The 18705-nt window shown below is 24.0% G+C and overlaps 1 protein-coding gene across 2 annotated transcripts in view; it reads left to right on the top strand.

The window, feature by feature from the left end:
• Positions 1 to 18605, top strand: part of LOC122855158 — a 30763-nt gene extending 12158 nt beyond the window's left edge. Inside the window, exons 8-15 of one of the 2 annotated variants that reach the window (XM_044156324.1) lie at positions 7625 to 7905; positions 8547 to 8791; positions 9192 to 9344; positions 9435 to 9580; positions 13203 to 15962; positions 16294 to 16503; positions 16568 to 16876; positions 16945 to 18605. In XM_044156324.1, coding sequence (XP_044012259.1) covers positions 7625 to 7905; positions 8547 to 8791; positions 9192 to 9344; positions 9435 to 9580; positions 13203 to 15962; positions 16294 to 16503; positions 16568 to 16876; positions 16945 to 17183 — 4343 coding nt within the window. In that variant the 3' untranslated portion in view covers positions 17184 to 18605. The remainder of the gene's footprint in view (positions 1 to 7624; positions 7906 to 8546; positions 8792 to 9191; positions 9345 to 9434; positions 9581 to 13202; positions 15963 to 16293; positions 16504 to 16567; positions 16877 to 16944) is intronic. The other variant, XM_044156325.1, reaches the window with a different exon arrangement.
• The last annotated feature ends 100 nt before the right edge of the window (positions 18606 to 18705 follow it).

The following is an 18705-nucleotide window of genomic DNA, read 5'->3' as shown; positions in this document are numbered from 1 at the left end:
TTTTTTATAGAGAAAAAAAGTTGAAGATATTATATTTATATCGAAGGATAAATTTTTATAACATTATTTTTTAGGATTATATATATTTTTATACGAAATAATTTTTGAAATGATGATAATTATGGATAGAAAATTATTATCGTTGCATTGAAGATGAAAAAATTTAAATTCAAATTTTTTTTTTATTTTTTTTTTTTGATGTTTAAGTATTTCCAACGAGGATTCAAGTGTTTAGAATTCCATAGATTTTTTAAAGTCGATTCTTTAAATAAATTTGCATAATCTCTATTTTTTCTGAATTTTTTTTGAACCTTATTCTCTTTTTTTTGATTGATTTTTTAAGCTGACTTGTGCTTTTTCGACAAAATTTTATGCAAAGATTTTTTCTAGAGTTTAAAAAGTGTTTCAATTGATTGTTTTATACCTTCTTAAAATTTCAAATGAAAATTAAGTAATTAAAATTATTGAAAAAAATTGTTTTTTAAATTTAATTGATGAAAAAAAAAATCGACAAAAAAAGATAAAAGATTCTTTGAAGTAAATTTTATATTTAATTTAAAAAATTTTTATCTAAATAATTTTTTTTCTGCAGTTTATATACTCTGATAAAAAAAAAAAATAATAAACTGATAGAATGATGATGATAAAATAAATTTCTAGTGATATTTATATAAAATATATATTTTTTTTATTTGATTTAAATATTGAAAGATCAGTTTGTGCCTTCAATATTTTATTCTTTGAATTTTTTTTATTATATATTTCCATATGTGTTTTCAAATTGATTTTTCAAGTTGTTTTGAGCTTTTTAGATGATAATTTTTAGTGATTTCATAGCTTCATATGACTTTTTAAAAATGACAATATTAAAACTACCTCAAATAATTTTCTATTACCAGTATAAATATATTTCCATCAATTCAAAAATCAATCAATTCGAAATAATTTAAGATTCAAAATTTCGATAAATTTCATTTATCGATTAAATGACTTTAAAAAGTCACTTTAATTTTTTTTTTTAATCAAACTAATCTTCAATTAATTTTGAAAAAAAAAAATTTTAATAATTTCACTCTAGACAAAGTCAACGTTTTTTAAATTTTATTTCCCTCAGAAATCTAAACAAAAAACATTATCCTTTTCTAAAGCAAAAAAAAAAAAAAAATTCAATTAATTTATCTTTTAATAAAAAGATATACATATCTCAGTGTTATATTTAATTTTAATCCATCATTTGAACATTTGAATTTGTGACTGGTTGAAACATTATATGGTAGCTGTTATAAATAGCTATTCGTTTTACACGATCGCACAATTTACGACTAATTCGTAATGATAAGAGTCACGCAAGGATATTCATAAAATATATATACATACACCTTAATCTACATATATTGCTACCCCTCATCTTTATTGTAATAAATTTCATATATATTAAATTTTCATATGCACATCATTGCACGTAAATGCATAACTAGTGTTATTTTATAAAATTACAAACTTGCAATTATGCGGTATTTTTCCTTTCAATTATATCCCTACAATTATCTTCTATATGTATTTTTATTAATTTATATTTTTATTACTTTTAATATTTATTGTTTTTTTATTTTTATTTACAATTTATTATATTTTATTGAATCCTCATAAATACATAATGCTTATTGCAATATCATGATTGTTCTGTTACTCGAACGAAACCTTTCTCGTATGAAAAACAAAAAAGAGCAGAAGCTTACTTGTTTTTATTTTTATTTTTATTATTTGTTAACAAAAAAATATAAAAAATCTTTAAGTGAGCATGCGCGTATTATTCAAAAGGGGGAGTTTATCGAGCGTGGCATTCTTTTTGCAATAAATCGCGCGTCGTTAGGCTGCCACGAAGGCCAAAGTTTCTCGTCTTTATACAACAGAATTGACGTATACATTTTTTACGTTAAAATAAATTATGAATTTTCCGTATTTACGATATTTTATCTCTGTATATATTTTTTCTATTTTTATTTTATCAAGTTTTATTGATATGTCAAAATTTTTTTTCGTTATGAATAAATAAAAAATTTTTTTTTTTTAAGAATAAATCTGTTGCTCTTATTCATTTAATCGTTAATTGAATTGATTAAATTAATTAATTTTATCAATTTGTAATTGTTGATTAATTGTTGTTAATTTTTAAGATTAATAATCGAAATTTATTTCGAAAATATCTCTATTTGCTCCGATTTGTATTAACTTATAGAAGGCTATTAACAGTCAGTAATTATTGATTAATTGTTGTTAATTTTCAAGTTTTATATTCGAAATTTACTGAGCAAATATCTCTGTATAATTTTTTAAAAAAAAAAAAGTAAAATTCTTTGAATATTTAGACAATAATCCAAATCGAAATGAATAAATCGAAAAATTGTTTTCAAATTGATGTCTGACTGTTGGTTAACCAGGAAGTCATCCGGAGCGGTCATGTAACTGACACTGACATTCCCCATATTCCCACAAATGTTCCTGTCAAATTTTAGGTCAATCGGTCGGACAGTTTTTGAAAAAAAATGTAACAAACAACAGACCACTTCATTTTTTCATCAAAAAAAAAAAATTTTTTTTTTTCAATTATCAAATTATCATTGATCAATGACTATTTAATCAATAATAAAAATCATAATTTAACTCAACATATTCCCAACAATGTATTCAACAAAATGAAAATTAAAAAAAAAATTTTTTCGTTAATTAATTTGTTAACAACAATAAATTAATGAAATATTTAGAAATTCAACGAACCACAATGAGATGAAATTTTATTTTTCAAGATAAATAATAATAACAATAATAATTATATATATATATTTTCTAGCCTGGTTTGTCACTTGACACAACTTGGCATCAGTTGGCACTCATTGACCTGCTGTATGCGCCGTGGCGTTGTCATGACTCCGAGCCATCGGCTTACTAGCTTGTTAAATTGAACTGGGTGCTCTGGCCTCTAGCCTTTTCAATCTGCCTTTTAAATATATATATACAACACATATTTATTATCAGTATTTTAACATAACATCAATGCATTGTCATGTTATTGTTTCATTACTGCACTTAATATATATGATGTTGATGTCGATCCCGTCTCACAGATGATGCTCTTAAATTACTTCATATATTAGTCAAAGACAAGCATGTTTATGTACATTTAATGGTATATTATAATTTTAAATTATTGAGAGTGTCTTTATTGCATACACACACACACATCCACAAAGATAATTTTTTTAAATTGATTCAGGCCATCAAGCTGGGGATAATTTTTTTTCATGTGACACTCTCTCTTTCGTTGATTGAGTGCCTCAGCAATATACTTTTTTTTTTTTCATTTATTTTTAATTGCTGACACTTGGATGTATTGGATTATAATAAAAAAAATATTCTGGCTTAAATGGTTTATTAATTAGTTTTTTAAATAATTTCTTAAATTTACATTCCGATGGATTTTATAGGCAGTTTTATCTCGAGAAATTTTAAGGTGATTGTAAGGCTGGACAAAATATTTCTTTGAGGTCTTGTAATGTTTTTTCTTTTTTTTTTGTTGATTTATATATGTAAAAAAAATTTTCATTTTTAAAGTTTTAATATAAGTTTTGTAAAACGGGAAATGAAAGTCTACCCAGGTTGATAAACTTTCATAATGAAGGCGTACACGTCAAGTGTGTTTACCTAGTGCATTTGCCGACGGGTTGCTGAGTCAAGAAGCGTGAAGAGATTTCACAAGAGGGTTGAATCCTTTTTCTTTTTTTGTAAATGTTTTTTTTTTTTTCTTTTACTTTATTTTTTGCCTCAAGAGATATCTAACTTTAAGATTTTTTTTTACCGCGTGAAAATCTCTTCCTCAACAAACTCCACAAAATATATACATTCAAATTTTTTTTTTTTTATTTTGGCTTTTCTTTTACATAAAAAAAAATTTATTTATTTATAAAATTTAATTTCTTTTTCTTCTGGTTTTTTTTTTATTGAGTTATGTATATTTATATTTTTTTATTCTGCTGGACGATTAACTTTTTCGACAAATAATTGTACCGGTAAAATGATTTTATATAAACTAACGATAAAACCAAGTCAAATGGAGTGAATGAAACTTTTTGGATCACCCTCCAAGTATCTTGAATTTTTTTTTTTGTATATATAAGAAATAGAATCGTTAAAGTAACTCGTAAAATCAGACATATATTTTACCTCAATTGAACCGGAAACTATTGTGGCATTTAAACTAGTTTAACTTCTATCGTGAATTAATTTTATTCGTTCGTTATCATGAATTTTTTATTTTTAAAATTTTATCATTCAATAAATAAATATTTTCCTGGAATAAAATTTATATTTTTCTTTTGAATTTACATTTATCAAAGCTACATTTATTAGTCATTATTACTATTTACGTAAGAGGATTAACCTGATTTCATTTCCCGGAAAACCAGGAGAGACCAACGAGAATTAATATTTTTCATATTGATATTTGAATGACGTTGAATATTTCATTTTTTAATCTATTTTATAAATTTCTCCTTTTTTTTTTTGTACAAATTGCAACCCGTTGAATAGCACAAACGAAAAAAATGTCAATATATGCACACTTCAAGCCAAATGAGCTTTAAAAAAAAAATTAAAACCAAAATAAATTTAAAAAAAAAAAAAAAAAACTAATCGACTAAATTTCAGTAGGGTCTTGTTACTGCTGGAAAGTCAAACAGAAGGGAAAACAAAAAAGAATAAATAATAATAACAATGATGATAAATAAAATAAAAAAATAAAAAAAAAAAAAAATTACGAAATAGGGGTGAGAAACAGCGACAAAGTCTCGCGGGATAGATTGAGCATCGATCGAATAATTTCACCCTCCATTTTTCTACCTTTATTTTTATTTTTTCTAAATTGGCTTTTACATATAAATATATATATATTTTTTTTTTTCATCTACTCATTCAACTATCCTCTTTGTTTTCTGTTTATTTTTTATTTTTTCAAATTTTTTTTCTATGAAATAAACGCATACAATCGAAAATCAGTCCCTCGGGAAATGTCGAAATTACTCCTGTAATATTTTTTTTTTTTTTGGCACACAATTCATACGTGTGAATTAATTATATTTTTTATTTTTTCCATTTAAAATCAATATTTTTGCATGACAGGGTTCATTGGCCCCTTCCCAGTATATATGTTTGAATTAAAATCAATTAATCCTTTATCATAAAACAGCTACACGTTTTTCTCTCCGTCCTTTAAATTTTAAATTTGAAAGCTTTTTTTTTTGTTAGCCCTTTAGAAAAAAATTAAATAATTAGTAAGGGATTGTCTCACTCTTTAAAAGACACTCATTGGCTCTTGAAATTTATTCTTTTTATCATGTCGCTTAGGATAAAAACAATCTTAAAATTGGCGGCTGTGTAGACTTCATTTTAATATTAAAAAAAAATCAAGCACCAAAAGCTCGACTGTTGTAAAAAATTGATAAATTAAAATATACGAGGGGTTGGTCACTGTCATTAGAATGAGTGACGAGCTAATTAACAATTTTCAAAGATTACCAATGATTTCCATAATTTATAAAAAAACAAATTACTCAAAATTAACTAGCTCAGTGATTAATCCATCAATTATAAATACAAATATATTTTTTAGTAGTCCATTCAAATTATAAAATAAATTTAAATAATTTTCATATGTGTTATATAGTATTTATTTTTTACTTGAGAGGTGTGGATATATTTGTTTATATTTAAATATATGGTTTTAAATGAATATGAGCAAAATGAAATGGAGACTAGTTAGATGAGAAGCAAACAAGCAAAATCCAATTGTGTGAAATATATATATAGGGTTGAATCCTTTTCTCATTCAATGTTGAAACGAGATTCCAGGGAATAGTGAATAATCCTGTGTTGGTCTTAAATGAATTAATATGGACATTCCAAACTACTTTGGCACCAAAATTAAATTCCCTAATGTCTTTTCTCATTCCAAAAATTGTTTGAAATATATATAAATTATTTTTTATCGTAGCTTTTCTTTTTTTTTTTTTATTGCAAAACAAATTATTTTATCAGTTTGAGTTATCTGTTAATTTGCCAAGTTTTATCTTGAAATTACAAAGTGACATTGATCAAGGCTGTCAAGAAGAAAAATAATGTCAGATAATGAAATAAATTATTCAAATATTTATCACAATTAAATGCTTAATTTATTCCTATCAAATTATTGACAAATGATAATTAAATTTTTCCTTCTTTTTTTAATTGAATAATTGATTGTTTTATACCTTCTGAATAATCCTGAATAATACCTATACATATTCTCGATTTTGTCTAAATTTTTTTTGAGCCTGATTCTTTTTTTTTTTGATTGACTTGTGCTTTTTCGACAAAATTTTAAGCAAAGATTTTTTTTATAGAGATTAAAAAGTGTTTCAATTGATTGTTTTATACCTTCTGAAAATTTCATACGAAAATTAAGTAATTAAAATTATTTACAAAAATTGTTTTTTAAATTTAATTGATGAAAAAAAAAATCGACAAAAAAAGATAAAAGATTCTTTGAAGTAAATTTTATATTTAATTTAAAAAATTTTTATCTAAATAATTTTTTTTCTGCAGTTTATATACTCTGATAAAAAAAAAAAAATAATAAACTGATAGAATGATGATGATAAAATAAATTTCTAGTGATATTTATATAAAATATATATTTTTTTATTTGATTTAAATATTGAAAGACCAGTTTGTGCCTTCAATATTTTATTCTTTGATTTTTTTTTTTATTTTATATTTCTATATGTGCAAATATATGAAATTGGTGATGGTGATAGTGGTTTGAACACGGCTAGGTTACCATGGTGACCGACTGTAAGCCGCTTAAAATCCATCCCTCTGTAACTGAACATTTCACAACCCTCCTCTTCCTCATCATCGTTCTCTATCTTCTATACTCTCCTCTTCTCAAATCCCAGTCACCATATTCAACAAGGAAAAACGCCTTTCTCTCGCCCTTTTTACAAAAAAAAAAAGTTTTCACCTCGTTTTTTTTTTAACCAACGAATCTACACATATATTATTTTTCGTATTTCTCATTTTTCTTTTTCTCATGTCAAGAATTTTTTTTAAATTAAAAAAAATCTTATATTTTTATTTACAAAAAAGAAAAACTTTTCTTATTTTTATTTTACACCCTTATTGAGCTTTAAAAACTTGACTTATTTTTTGATAAATTTATAATTTTTATTTAACTTAAAAATATAAAAACAATATCATTGTAAATTATTTTAATTTTATTTTTTCAAAATTTTTTACATTTTAACACTATTAAAATAATAAACTGTCGAGTAAATCATACAATTATTTTAATTCTATTCTATACTCTTTCTACCCTTTACATATTTTTTTTAATTAATGAAAAAAGTATAAAAAAAAAAAGTAATAACAATCCTTCTCTCAGACAATTTTTAAAAATTTATAAAACATTTTTTTTTAATTTATAAAGAATATATAAAACAAAAAGCCAGTGTTGAATAATAAATTTTTGTATTGTTTAAAAGGTGTGTTGAGAATAATAACTAAAATGTAAATATATATTTTTTGATTACAGGTCTTCAACCAGCAACAACAAAATCCCAACAACCAACGTCAATTGGTAAATCCCACAGACCAAGTACGGGTGTATTACCACAGGGTCATACACCAGGTCCAGGTCCAGGTCCAGGACCAGGACAAGGACCAGGTGGACAACAAAATAGTCGAAGTTTTGCTGCTGCATTGAGAAATCTTGCCAAACAGGCAGGACCGGCTCCTCAGGATGAAGAGCCACGTGCAAGTCCAAAAAATCGAGCACCACCACCACCTCTTGTTCGGGGACCCTCACCGGCCAAGGTTAGTTTTATACATCAAGTTTACCTTCGCACGACCTTTTGGGTTCATGACCTCTCAACAAAACCCCTCCAAATTGAATGATGAAAAATATGTCCCATACCAAGATTCCTGTTTTCAAAACCTTTTTTTTTTTATCTTGTTTTAATTTCATTGAAAAAAATATTTATTAAATAACCGTTTTTTTAAAAAAAAACATTTTATATTCACTATATTTTTATTGTTCTTTTAAAGACAAAACAAGTTTTTTTTTGTTGTTGTTTCAACATGTATCATGAATTTAAAATAGAAAATAAATATCTGCAATTGATTTCAATTCATTGTATAAAAAATTTTGTTATTTATCAAATTTTTAATAACAATAATAAAGTATTTAAAAAAAAAAATAATAAAGTGAAAATAAAGTGCTTTGATTTTTTGTTTAAATTAAAAAAGAATATTTAGTTTTGTAAAAGGTAGCTTGAAATAATCAAAGGATCAAAGAGCTCTAAACTTTTATCTATAAAATATTTTTATATTTTTTTATTCAAGACTAGTAGTAGTAGTAGTAGTACGACTCAATGTTTTATAAAATATTTCAAAAGCTAAATGTTATAAAAAAAAAAAGGAAAACATTTTAAAATATATTTATAATTTATTTACAGGAACGTCCAACTCATGAGAGAAGAGTAGAGGAGATACCTTCAATGTACACAACAGCAAGACCACCAGAGAATAATAAACACAGTGTTACATCCGCCACATCTGAATTGCTAGCTCGTTCTGGCTTTCAGCCATATCGGCCTGAGCATCATCCAACTCAACAACCACAATTTGCCCTGGATCCTGCGGCATATAGTCCTTATCATCATGGTCTCTATCCACCACCTCATCTACAGCATGCTTATAGGTGCTTATAAAATTATTTATACCTTTTTATATATTTTTTTTTTATTTAAATGAGTTATTTACTTTGATGATTAACGACATTCATTCAAAATATTATACAAATTTTTACTTAATTAATTAATGCTAATTATGAAATGTTAAATTTTCAAGTCAACAAACAATCATCTTTGTTTATGAAAACTTAATTGACTCTCTTGAAAGTTAAATAATTAAAATATACAGTATAAATATTATTTTTTATTTTATAAAATTATATTAATTAAATAAAAGCTTTAATTCTTGACTAATACTATCACAAGACACGTTCATCTTCAAAGTAAATTTTTGTTATTTAAAAAAAAAAAATAACTAGCTAATAATTGAATAATAAAAATGTCAATTTTTTTTTCTTTTCTCAATAGACTAGAGGAACAATTGTACTTGGAAAGAGTTGGTATGCTTAGGCCACCATTATTTCCTGGTTTACCAACTTATCCAATTTATGGTTTACGATATAGTCCTGATATGTTACCACCAGCTTCACTTGGTCTTATGTCTCCAGTAATGCATGAACGGTAAATATAATATATTATGATAATTATTAATAAATAGAAATTAATTGTCATTTATATTTTTATTAATTTATATTTATGTATTATTAAAAGGCTGAAAATGGAAGAAGAACACAGACTGAGACAGGCACGTGAACAAGTTGCATTGAGAGAAGAAGAAGAAAGGAGACGAGCAGCACGTAGTTCAGCATCAACAACAGCAGTACCATCATCTGCATCAACTTCCAACGATACTGCAGGTGAGCGCGTCGCTCCACCCCCTACTGCCTTCCATTGAACGAAACCGTCGGGTACTGATTATCCACATTTCAACGTTTTTTTTTTAAATCAATTTCTTTTTTTTTTTTTTTTTTATAAACGTTTACTGAATGTTTTATAAAATCTTGCTCATTAGCTAGATATAATTCATGGCGATTTAAAATATAAAATCTTAGAAAAAAAACTAATGAAAAATACAAACAAAAATTAATCATTGATAATTATAATCATATTAGATATTTTAGAATAATCGCCACAGTTTCGTTTAATGATTTTTTTTTTTTTTTTAAAAGGTTAAATGAAAAAAAAAAAAAACAAATTGATACAATGAAGGATAAAAATATTGATCAAATCATCTCACTACCTCGCGACCATTTTTCATATGCGATCAACATTTATTTCCCCTTCATTATTGTTATTTTAGTATTTTGATTTTAGATATTTTTTTTTAACTAACCCATTGACGGTAAATTTCATGGGTTTTTTTAAAAATATGATTTTAGTTGTTTATTAGTAAAAAAAAAAAAAATTTTTTTTTTTAATTTTTAATTTCGGACCGATACCAAGCGATCGTTTAAACTCATGGATATTTTATTTTATTTTGTTTTTTTTTTTTTTAATTCATAAGTACATAATTAATTGATAAAAAAAAAAAAAAAAAATTAACGTGAAAAAGTAAAAAAATAATTTGAAAAAATGAAAAAAATGAAAAAAAATATATAGGAATTTAAAAGAAAAAAAAATTTAGTATATTCAATCGTGGAACGGTGCACTTTGAGTTTTGCAAGTGATTTGAAAGGTGATTGTTGTTAACAAAAAAAAAAATTAAATATAGAATAGGTAAAAAGTAAAAAAGTGAAAAAAAAAAAAATTAAAAACGTCAAAAAAAAAAATGATAAAAAAATAATTAAAATAATGTAGTAAATATTACTGACTGTGAAATGAACTAAAAAAAAAATTAATTGAAGAAAATGATTTTTTAAAAATATAATATAACGTACTACGCTTCTACTCTTAATGTAGCGATAATGAAAGTTAATAGTCACAATTAATCGTTTCTTATGAAGCTAGGCTTAATATTTTTTTGAATAACTTTGTACGAAGATCGAAATTATTTAAAATCGAAAAAAAAAACACATTTTTTCTTAGTAGATTAATTTTGTCAAATTTTACTTTTTATTGGCAACAAAAGTGGCATGACAAACTACACAAGAGACAGAGGCTCAAAAAAATAAATAAAAATTTTTACACTTTTAGAAAGATATATAAATTTAAATAAATTTTTCGTACTTTTGCAGGAAAAGTCAAATGGATTTAACGAAATAATTACGTACAACATTTTTTGTAAAACAATCCACCAAAAAAAAAAAATGGAATTTAAGTACTTTTAAAATAGAAAATTCAAAGCCTGATATAAAAAAAAAAATTCAAATTAAAAAAAAAATCTCTCGTTCATTTTTAGGTGCCACGTATATCAAGTAGAAAAAAGGAAGAACTTTTTTAAAAATTATTAGAAAATGAACAAAAGAAAAAATTAAAGGCAACTAAAATTTTAAGTCCAAAAAAAAAATATAAAATATATATGAAAAAATTAACTAATAAAGGGACAACGAAATAAAAAAAAAAAAATGAAAAATTCTGCATAGACTGGACGATCTAAAAGCTGACTAAATTAATATCAAAAGTCTGATTACATTTTAAATTGCAGTAAGTCATTCTTTGAACAACTTAACTGAAAATAATTATTGTTGAACATCCATATTTCGTGATGATTAATTTGGATGAATTAAAAAAAAAAACTCAAATAGCTTAATCGAATAGATGAATAATTTTCTAATACAATATTAAATAATTATTGACAAAAAATAAATAAGCCAAGAAATTGAAAAAAAAAAAAAAACAAACAAGTCATCAAAGCAACTCGATTGTTGTACGATTTTAAACGACGGTTGAATTTTAAATACGTAAAATAAATGTAAAATAATATTTAAAACGACGGCGCGATTTGAACATGAGAGTGCACGATACCTAGTCGTCGTTGTTCTCTGATTAAATTTTTATATATATATTTTTTTTTTACTAATTGTATGTTTTTTTTTTTTTTTTTAATTAATTAGTCTAAATTTTAACTCACAAATTTGATTCGTTCGCGTTTTATAAATTCGTGCAATTTACAAATTCAAAGCACGTTTGCGATAGCTTTAAAAAAAAATAGAAAATAATTAATTAATAGACATGAGTGCCGTTTGTTTTTATGAATATCGATATAGGTATTTTAGTGACGTTTTGTTTTTTTAAACAAAAAAAAAACAATGTTTACGTATCATTATTTAGAAAAAAAAAAATCGTTTATATTTGATAACAATGTTGATGTTTTTATAATTATTATTTATTAAATTTTCTGTTTTATTTTTTTTATTATTTCGATGGCTTTTTCATCAGTTACTAGGTCTCGGCACTCTTGCGTTTGTTCCCGCAACTGTTTTAGACAATTTTTTTTTAAATCACCAGTCATTAATGTTTATTTAACTAAAAAAAAAACTTTTCATTTTTCCAATTTTGTCAGTCACAAAAATCAAGATACTGCTTGAAAAATAAAAGAAAATAAAATATTTAAAATAATTAAATAATAATATGTTGACTGATTAATAAAATCCACCAATGTACATAACTTTGTCACACATTTATTCATTTGTCAAGATAATACCATTTTTATATAATTTATTATGTAAACATGTATATTTGGACTATAATTAAAAATAAACATTGCAAATAAAAATATATATATTAAAAAAAAAAAAAAAAAAACAATGAAGAAAAAAAAAAAACATTAAATGAAAAAAAAAAATAAAGAAAAATAACAACCAATAAGATTTGAAATTGCTAATTAATTAATTAATTCACAAATTCTCATGACCCTCGAATCATTTTCTTTTTTTTTTGTTATTAATTTTTTTTATTTTTCTTTTTTTAGTTTTTGTTATTTTTTGTTTATTATTATTATTGTTATTATAATTATAATTTATTTTATTTTTTTTTCTGAAACAGTTTTGGGGAAGATTCGGCTAGAATTTTTTTTCTAATTTATATTTTTCTTAATGAATATTCGTAATATAAAATCAGTGCAAAATTAAAAAGTGCCTAGTATTCGATGAGATTGCGATCGCTTCGGTATCTTTTCCGATTATGCATCGTCCACTTGTCCAATTTTATTTTTGTAAATTTGTTTAATTATTTTTTAATTTTTTTTTTCATTAACAATTTTTTTGTTTTATTTTTTATTATTTTTTTTATTCAATTATTATTTTATAAGGCAGATTAGTTTTATTTCATATTGCATAAAAAAAAAAAAAAATCATCCCCAATACTCGGTTTAAGAAAATATATTTTTATTGATAAGTAAGATGATTTGATAAATTTTGTGGAACATTTTATAATATTATAAATGAAAATAAATAAAATTAAAAATGTTCCATAAATTTACAAATATAATAATTAATATAAAAGGTAAGTTTAAAGTAAAGAAAATTCATTTAGAAAAAATAAAAAAACAACAGATACTAGTGGAGCGTTACCAAGCACTGTGTTCCGGATTTGTTCCAGCTAGGAAGCCGACCATAGCAGCTCCATTGCACAACGATAGAGAACGTGAACAACGTGAACGTTTATCAACAAACAACATAATAATACCTGATATGATGAAAAACAACAATAGCTGTCACAATAATATAACAAGAAAAGATGAACAAAATATAACAGTGTTATCTGAGCCATCAAATACATCACAAATATATCATCATCCTCGTATTGTTCATACACCATATCAAATTACAAATGCTCCATTATCAGGTGGTAGTATGAGCTCAGTAAGTTCATCAGTTGTACAATTACCACAAACAATTGTTTCAACTTTACCACCATTAAATCTTTTACCACCCCAATCACAACAAACAAATCAAATTGGTTCATCAATATCTTCAATTGTTCCAATTGCCTCTGGCATTTCTCCATCTACCTCCCAGCCATCATCATCTCTTAATATACCTTTAACTCCAATGATGGGACTTCATCTGCCCCCACCACCACAACAACAACAACACCAACAACAACAACAACAACAACAACAACAACAACAACAACAACAACAACAACAACAACAACAACAACAACAACAACCCTCACAAACATTACAGTCACTATCACAACCACCAACACAAAATATAATTCATTCTAGTCAACATCCCAATACACCATTCACAACAATGTCTCAATCATCATATCCAATTCAACCTCATCCACAAATACCTCTTGCACCACTTATTTTACCATCATCAATTACAAATCAACATAATTCTCATGCATTTACAACAACAACAAATTCATTACTTGCATCTGGAACAATGTCAACACATGCAAGTCATAATTTATCATCACCTGGATTAAATCATATACCTTTAAATATTGGTAATCATACATCTATTAATTGTCATAAATCACTACCAATTAATCATTCAATATCACGATTAAAAGATACAAATATTAATACATCAACAACAATGACAATACCAATTACAACAAATTCAATTGTTACAACAATACCCATTACAACAGTACAATATCAACCAACATTTGTACGTCCATTTGAAGATTCTTTTCGTTCAACAAATAAAACACAATCAACATGGTCAGTTGTTAATAATCATAGTATATCAAGTCAAATAAATCATCAAGATATTTGTAAACCAACAAATAATGCAGTAGTAACATCATCAATACCACCACCACCACCAACAACGACAACAACAACACCACCAGTTACAACAGCATCATCATCATCACCATCATCATCAGTAGTTGTAACAACAACAACAACACCAACAACAACAACATTGAACAACAGTATTCTTCATAATTTTTCACATGATTCAACTGAAAGTGCTAAAGTAACAAGTGTTTATTCACATTCTGGTTATCATCATCCACATGTTCCAATATCACATTTACCAACAATGTATAAACCACAAATATTTACTCCACATCAACAAACTCAGGTGTCTGATAAGATCAATAATAATAACAATAATAACAATAGTAACAATAATAATATTAATATTAATAACAATAATAATAATAGTAATAATAATCAATTAATAGTTAGTGGTACTAATGGTGATATTGCAAAAATAAATCAATACAATATGAATGGATTAAAATCACCATATCCTGAACAAACAATTTATGATAATAAAAATGGTGGTGAAAATGAAGAAGGTAATGATGGTGGTGGTGGTAGTAATAGTAGTAATAGTAATAATAATAATTGTAGTAATATTAATAATAATAATAGTAGTAGTAATAGTTATAATAATAATATAAATAATAATAACAATAATGTGCCGGTAATACCTCCTGAAAATACAACAAATATTGTTGTTAATGAAAAAAAAAAAAATTTTTATTCAATTGAAAATAATATAATGTCAAGTACAATTAATAAAAAAGTCAATCATCGATCAATTCTTGAACCTGTCAATAAAGAAAATAATAAATTAATTAATAATAATTTATTATTAACAAAAAAAATTAATAATAATAAAGTTGATAAAAATAATGATAAAAATTTAATTGAAGAAAAATTAGATAATATTGATGTTAATAATGATGATAAACATATTGATGTTAATAATGATTTAAATAAAATTGATGTTAATAATTGTATAACAACAACAACAACAACAACAACGACAACAACAACAACTGCAATTACAAGTGTAATTACAACTACAACTTCAACAACAATGCCTTATAAACAACCAATAAAATTTTCAATAATTGAAATAAATAAAAATTCATTAATTGATACAAATCGTATATTAAAAAATATAAAATCAGCAGAAGTATTACGTACTTGTCAAAATGTATCAAATGTATTATTACAAATTCCAAAATATCAAGAAAAATTATTAAATTTTTCAACAAATGAATTAAATGAGTGCAATAATATTAAAAGTTCATCGAATAAATGTGAAACAGCTGTTCTTAATGTTCCTGATCCATCAAAAGTATTGAATAATTTTAATAATAATAATACTTTTAATGATTATTTTGATGACTCTGGTTTATCATTACTTGATGACGCAACAAATGACTTGACATCAACATTGGATTTAGCTGAAATACGTAGAAAAAGAAAAAGAGAATCTAATGAAAATAATGCATGTAGCTCAGAATCAGATGATGAAGATGAACTAAAAAATGTTGATCTTTGGATAACAAAAGGACCACCAGCTAAAAAATTTTACTCCGAAAAAAAAGTATCTTTTCTTGCGATGTTTGGATTGACTACACATACTACAAAAAATGGTAAGCATAATTTTAATTTTATTTTCATTAAATAATATCATCAAACAAATAAAAAAATATATTTTTAATTTTATATTTTAATTGATAATAAAAGAAAGGCTCCAAGAAATTTAAGCTCATTAATTTTTATAATTTAAATTTATTAAATAAATAAACTCTTTGGCTTTTTTTTTCGAAAAGTTTTGATAATTTTTTTGTGGTAGCTTTTCTACAGTAGTAATAATTTCTAAAACACAGATCATTGTATTGTTGTTTGTTTCTACGTCAGGCTCTTTTTTTAAAAAAATAACTTGTTTAAATTTAAAAAACTATATTTTATTTTATTTTACAGAAATTGAAATTGAAAAATTAGAAAAACGATATCGACTCAATCCAGAATCACCAGACATACCAGTTAAAAATTTTGAAATTCCAATTAAATCAAGTTTACCAATACCAGGGGAACATCCTGATTACTTGATTCCAGATTATGATTTTGTTCCAAAAGTTAAATTTTTAAGCGAAATGGGTCTTAATTATGTGACATCAGATCAACGAGATAGTACGTATATAAATATATAAATTTTTATTTTTATTTAAATTAATATTCATCAATTTTATTGCAGAAGCTGAAAAAAATTGGCAATTTATATTAGAACAACGTAAAAAACGTATGAATATAAATTCCGTAACTCTTTTTTGTGATCGTATGGCAAAGGCTTATTCAATAAATCCAATAGAAGAATTACCTTACGGTTTTGTAGAGTATCATATGAATCCAATTAAAGATAAAATTGAACGATATACACGAGCAAAACGTGTGCGAAAACAAAAAATTATTAAAAATCCTGATGAATGTGAAGACGATGATAAGGATAAAATAAAATGGACAAATATCGAGGATATTATGACTGCTTACAAGGAATATTCAAAAGGTAAATATATTTTAAATATCAAATAAAAAAATATATATTTAATTAATTTGTTTTTTTTTTTAATTTAGAAAAATCAATGGAAAAAGAATTATTAAAAACAATAATGGCTGAATCAATAGCTCGTATTAATGAATTACATTCAGAGGCAAATGAATTAAAACGTGAAAAATGTGAACTTAGAAAAACAAAACGACAACTTGAAAATGAAGAACGTTTTATAAATGTTAAAATTGAAAAAATAATGCACTTAATAGATATAGTAGTTGATGATGATGACTATGTGATTGAAGGGTTACGGACTTATTAATAAATCTGTGATATTAACAACGGGATTAAGGGCCGTTGGGAATACGTGAAATTTCATTTAAAAAAATAATATAAAATATATTATTTTTTAAATAATTATTACTATAGTGACCTCAAATGAGTTATTGCAAGCATAAAAATAATAAAATAAAATAGTTACAGTGTCAAAATACTATATCACATTTATAATTTTAAATCTGTTGACAGATTTAATTTAAAAATATGAGAAAAGTTTTTTTAAAAAATCCATATCGAGTGTATAATATGTATAAAAAAAAAAAAAGAAACAAAGCAGCTTCAAAGTGGACTTTCTTATCAATAAAATGACAATTTTTTTTTTTTATTTTAAGCACAACTTGGCGGCACTTATACCCAAAGTATATTTAAATATAATAAAATTATTATTTGAATTTGATGATAACAATGAGAATATATATATTGTATAAAAATTCATGTACGAAAAAAAAAAGAAAAAACAACAGAAATAATAAGTCAAGTAAAATAGAAATTGTAAGTTATTTTTTATGTTAAACTTAAAATTACATGATGAATAATTGAAAGAAACAATTTTAATAATTTTAAAAAAAATATTTAAGATTGACCTCAAGGAACAAAGCTACTTGATTTATTTATTTGTTTTTTTATTTTTTTTAAATTGTAAGTGGCGTACAATTTATCTGATTCAAATATTTTGTCAGTAGCATGTGACAAAAATAATAAAAAAAAAAAATCAAAAGATAAAAATGAAAAATAATTATGCAATGTTTGTTTGTTATAATTAACTGTTTGACACTGATATTAAATCGACTGTAAACAGGGACACTGTGTCCTTCATTAAATTATCCAAAATTCATGGGCCAGTCATTGTGAATTAATAAAATAAATATTAAATAATTAAAAATTAATATTAATAATAAAAATGATAAGTTTTTTTTCCTTTTTTTTTTTTTGTAAAAAAGAAGAATAAAATAGGCTGAAGATACTTATCATTTTAATAAATTTATTGGCTGATTTTTTTACAACAGAAATAAAATATTCTGAGGATTTTAAAAAAATTAATTTTTTAACAACTTTAAAATTATTATATATTTGTAACCTCGGAACATTCCACTCTGATATTTATTGATAAAAAAAAAATATATATTACAATATGAAAAAAAAAAAAGATTTTGATAAAAAAAAATAATTAAAATTATTTTTAATGATTGAATTTTAGTCAAATTTTGTTAATAACAATTTATTGTGTTTTTTTTTTTTAATTAAAAAAAAATTATTATGTTTTTCATTTATTATTTATTATTTGACTGTCCAAAAGTTATTTGTAAATATTTATTATTTTTGTGTATTATGTAAATCTCAATTAATTTGAGATAAAAAAAATTAATAAAAAATACTAATATTTGCTGATTGCAAATGAAAAATCGTGTTTAAAAATATTTTAAAAAACAAATTTTTTTTTTTTATCAACATTCCTTGAATTATTTAGCAAACTTGATCATTTTTTTTTTTACTTAGTCAGTGTG

Source organism: Aphidius gifuensis, linkage group LG4 (genome assembly GCF_014905175.1).
Source record: "Aphidius gifuensis isolate YNYX2018 linkage group LG4, ASM1490517v1, whole genome shotgun sequence".
Lineage (NCBI taxonomy): Eukaryota > Metazoa > Arthropoda > Insecta > Hymenoptera > Braconidae > Aphidius > Aphidius gifuensis.
The sequence above is the reverse complement of the archived record's forward strand: the minus strand, read 5'-3'. Positions and strand labels throughout refer to the sequence as shown.